This window comes from Anser brachyrhynchus (assembly GCF_964034855.1).
Source record: "Anser brachyrhynchus genome assembly, chromosome: Z".
Classification (NCBI taxonomy): Eukaryota; Metazoa; Chordata; class Aves; order Anseriformes; family Anatidae; genus Anser; species Anser brachyrhynchus.
In genome coordinates this window covers 17,411,623-17,415,514 of record NC_137697.1, presented here as the reverse complement: position 1 = coordinate 17,415,514, position 3,892 = coordinate 17,411,623, and the positions used below count along the sequence as shown (strand labels likewise).

The 3,892-nt window shown below is 63.5% G+C and overlaps 1 protein-coding gene across 2 annotated transcripts; it reads left to right on the top strand.

Moving 5' to 3' along the window:
* Positions 1 to 326: 326 nt before the first annotated feature.
* On the top strand, positions 327 to 3,477 carry HTR1A (5-hydroxytryptamine receptor 1A). Of its 2 annotated transcripts, XM_080573837.1 has the most exons (2): positions 399 to 1,611; positions 2,637 to 3,477. In XM_080573837.1, the coding sequence occupies exons 1-2, from the start codon at positions 522 to 524 to the stop codon at positions 2,642 to 2,644; spliced, it is 1,098 nt and encodes a 365-aa protein (XP_080429963.1). In that variant the 5' UTR covers positions 399 to 521; the 3' UTR covers positions 2,645 to 3,477. The 2 variants fall into 2 exon arrangements, with proteins under 2 accessions (XP_080429964.1, XP_080429963.1); XM_080573838.1 differs by lacking the exon at positions 2,637 to 3,477 and having other exon boundaries at positions 327 to 1,912.
* The last annotated feature ends 415 nt before the right edge of the window (positions 3,478 to 3,892 follow it).

Here is a 3,892-nt window from a genome sequence, read left to right as displayed (position 1 = left end):
AATTGCGGGGGCGTGGTGGGTGTCCCTGCGGGGACAGGGGAGGGGGCGGGGAGTCGCGGACACCCCTCCGGCCCGGCCCCCGGGCGGTACGATGGAGACCCAGAGAGACCCCCCCCCGTGACAGGCGGGATGGAGGGGGAGGACGGAAGGGGAGGGGAAGGAGGGAGGGAGAAAGCGAGGGGGGAGAAGGGAGGCAGGGCAGCAAGGAGAGGCGCGGGAGAGCGGCGGAGCGAGGGGCAGCAGCGCGGCGAGCGGCGGCCGCGGGAGGGCCGCCCCCGCCGCCCGGGGCTGGGCGCTGGGCAGAGGCAGCGGTGATGGGCGGGCGCGGGGCGGCTCCGCCAGCCGCCGTCCTCCGAGCCTCGGCCGCCTCCCGCCGCGCTATATAGGGGAGGGAGGGGTGTCGGGGGGGGCCCGGCGTGGCCAAAGCACACGGGGCGGCGATGCCTCCTGCCAGGGGAGCGCACAAGTGACCGGCGCCTCTTCCCATGCCCATCTCCTGAAGCGACCCCCCCCGTCCCGGCATGGATGTGGCCAACAACACTACCTCCCCAGAGCGCTCCCCCGAGGGGGCAGGTGGCCCCGGCCTCGCCGAGGTGACCCTGGGCTACCAGCTGCTCACCTCGCTGCTCCTGGGCACGCTCATCTTGTGCGCCGTGAGCGGCAACGCCTGCGTGATCGCGGCCATCGCCCTGGAGCGCTCCCTGCAAACCGTGGCTAACTATCTCATCGGCTCGCTGGCCGTCACCGACCTCATGGTGTCCGTGCTGGTGCTGCCCATGGCAGCCCTTTACCAGGTGCTGAACAAGTGGACTCTGGGGCAGGTCACCTGCGACATCTTCATCTCGCTGGACGTGCTGTGCTGCACCTCTTCCATCCTGCACCTGTGCGCCATCGCCTTGGACAGGTACTGGGCCATCACGGACCCCATCGACTATGTCAACAAGAGGACTCCCCGGCGGGCCGCCGTGCTCATCAGCCTGACCTGGCTCATCGGCTTCTTGATATCCATCCCGCCCATGCTGGGCTGGAGGACGCCCGAGGACCGCTCGGACCCCGACGCCTGCACCATCAGCAAGGACCACGGGTATACCATCTACTCCACCTTCGGCGCCTTCTACATCCCGCTGCTCCTCATGCTGGTGCTCTACGGCCGCATCTTCAAGGCGGCCCGCTTCAGGATCCGCAAGACCGTCAAGAAAGCGGAGAAGAAGAAAATCGCCGACACCTGCCTCACCCTCTCCCCGGCCACCCTGCAGAAGAAAAGCAACGGGGAGCCCGGCAAGGGCTGGCGGCGGACTGTGGAGCCCAGGACCGGCGCCTGTGTCAACGGCGCGGTGCGGCAGGGCGAGGACGGGGCAGCCCTGGAGATCATCGAGGTCCAGCGCTGCAACCGCTCCTCCAAGACTCACTTGCCGCTGCCCAGCGAGGCGTGCGGCTCCCCGCCGCCCCCCTCCTTTGAGCGGCGCAACGAGAAGAACACGGAGGCCAAGCGGAGGATGGCTCTGTCCCGGGAGAGGAAGACTGTCAAGACCCTGGGCATCATTATGGGCACCTTCATCCTCTGCTGGCTGCCGTTCTTCATCGTGGCGCTGGTCCTGCCCTTTTGTGACAGTAAGTGCTACATGCCTGAGTGGCTGGGGGCAGTCATCAACTGGCTGGGCTACTCCAACTCCCTCCTCAACCCCATCATCTATGCCTATTTCAACAAAGACTTCCAAAGTGCTTTTAAGAAAATTATCAAGTGCAAATTCTGCAGGCAGTGAAGCCCCCCCCTCCGGGACGGGGCAGCGGCGGCTCCTGCCCCTGGCTCCATCCCGCCTGCCCCCCGCTGCAGTGCGCCCCTCGCCCAGCCCCTCCCCAGCGCCGGCAGGAGGCCGGGGGGCGCCTGGACCTCCCTCGCAGGGCGCCCTCGCCCCTCGCCCCTCCGCCGATCGGACAAGGGCCGTGCCGGGTCTTGCCTGGCCGGGCAGGGCAGAGCGGGGCTCCGCCGGGAGCAGCGAGGTTTCAGGACGCGGCCCGCGGGGCTGCGCTGCCGCCTCCTTCCCCGCCGTCGTTCTGGGTAGGCTTTAGGGTTTTGCAGGTCGTTGCTTGTGGTCGCTGTAAAACCACGGCGCCTGCCCGAGTAGCATCGGTAAAAATAAACCACCCTATGCAGAACACCACCGTGTCGGGCTTTTTTACTGGATTTAATTGGAGGCTGCGGTGGGCTCCCAGTCCGACCTCGCTCTGGCGCTGCGAGTCAGGAGGCTGAAGGCGACTCTCCCAGAGGAAGGGGCTTTGGGCTTGAAACCGCCAAGGGGATTTATTTACTTGGGGGAACTGAGACTGTGGTTTGTAACCTTGCAAGGTACTTCCAGCATCATTCCCTCTGCCTTATGTGTGTGTAACAGCTCTCCTGCTCTGTTAGGACCTTCCAGTTCATCGGGCTTCCCTTGGTTACATCGCGGGGAGGGAATGGGCAGTTCCCACTCCTCATTACATGGAGACGTGTATTTTTTTAAAATGCCTTGGAAAAGCTTGGCGCTGTGAGACCGTCTCTGAGTTCACCGCGCACGCGGCGGCACAGGGAGTTTGAGCAGCCGGCAAGTAGCATTTCTTTTTATTTATTCTTTTTTTTTTTTTTATCTTTTTTGAAGCCGCTTGAAAGTTTCTCCGGAGACGTTGCTGTTGTTTCGGAGGCAGCCAGCTGCGGCACACTTTGCTCGGGAAAACAGAAAAGAAAACAAAACAAGACAACAACTACAAAAAACTAAAACAAACACAAACACAGCAGAACTAACCAAACCGGTCAACCAAAACACTGCCATGTGCTCCGTGGCAGTAGGGGAGGGGCTGACAGCATCTCGGCGGCAGCCGCAGGTGGCGAAAGCGACATCTCTCAGCGCAGCACGGAAAGGGGCAGGTTCTCTCCTCCCCCGGGCCAGCCCCGGCCAGGGTAAGCACGACCACCCCCCAGAACCAGAGCTGCGGCCAGAAGCAGGCAGTGCCACTGCGGTGCCAAGGGCAGGGAGAGGAGAGCCCCCACCTGGCTGCTCCCCGTGGCGGCTCAGCGAGCCTCCCCCCGCAGGGGCTCCCCCCTCTCCCGGTAATCCCAGCTGCTTCGCCCCGGGCTGCTTCCCCGTCCCCTTCCCCGCCTGGCCCTGGATGGCGGCAGGACGGCAGGACGGCAGGACAGACGGCCCGGCCCGCCCTGACACCCTGCCGGGACCCCTGCGACGGGCCGCCTGAACGGAATGCTTGACCAAATATATATACACATAGATATTTTCCTGTTTAGTTTGGTGTAATCTATGTTAACTGTAGGCAAAAGGGAATGTTAAGTCTGCGCATCGCGTGAATCTAAGTGTCCAGTCGTTTCTGACCTTCAACCGCTTACATTAAAGGGCAATAGTGCTTTTAACAGCCTCGGGGATATAGCTTACTTTCTGAAAACCTTATTCGACCTCATTTTCGCAATTAAAGTGGTTTCTGCTCTTACCTCCGCTTTGATCTTTCCTAACCACGTGCATCCCGGGCGTTCTCGCAGTGTCACAGCGCCAGCAGCCTGCACAGCCTGCAGCGGCTTAGGGAGACCAGACCTGGCCCGAGTGCTAGTGCTCGGCTATTTCGGGACCAGGAGAGGGGGCGGGGCTCGGCGGGACCCCCGGGGCGGCCGGGGGACGACGGGGAGCCTCCAAGCTGCTGGGGCTTTTCCTCCCGTTGCCTTCTCCCTCCAGCCCCGCCGGCTCCTGCGAGCGCGTTTCTGCTCCGTTCCGCACCTTTTACCGCAAACCTCACCGCGAACGCCCCCGTAGAGACCCCCGGGAATCCCCCCGAGACTCCCCCTTCCTCTGCTGCCCCAAACCCCGCACCCAAGGCGACAGACGGCGGGGACGGGGGGCGAAGACCCCAA

Coding starts and splice junctions, on each gene's coding strand:
- HTR1A (XM_080573838.1), top strand. CDS start 522: ATGGATGTGGCCAACAACACTACCTCCCCAGAGCGCTCCCCCGAGGGG.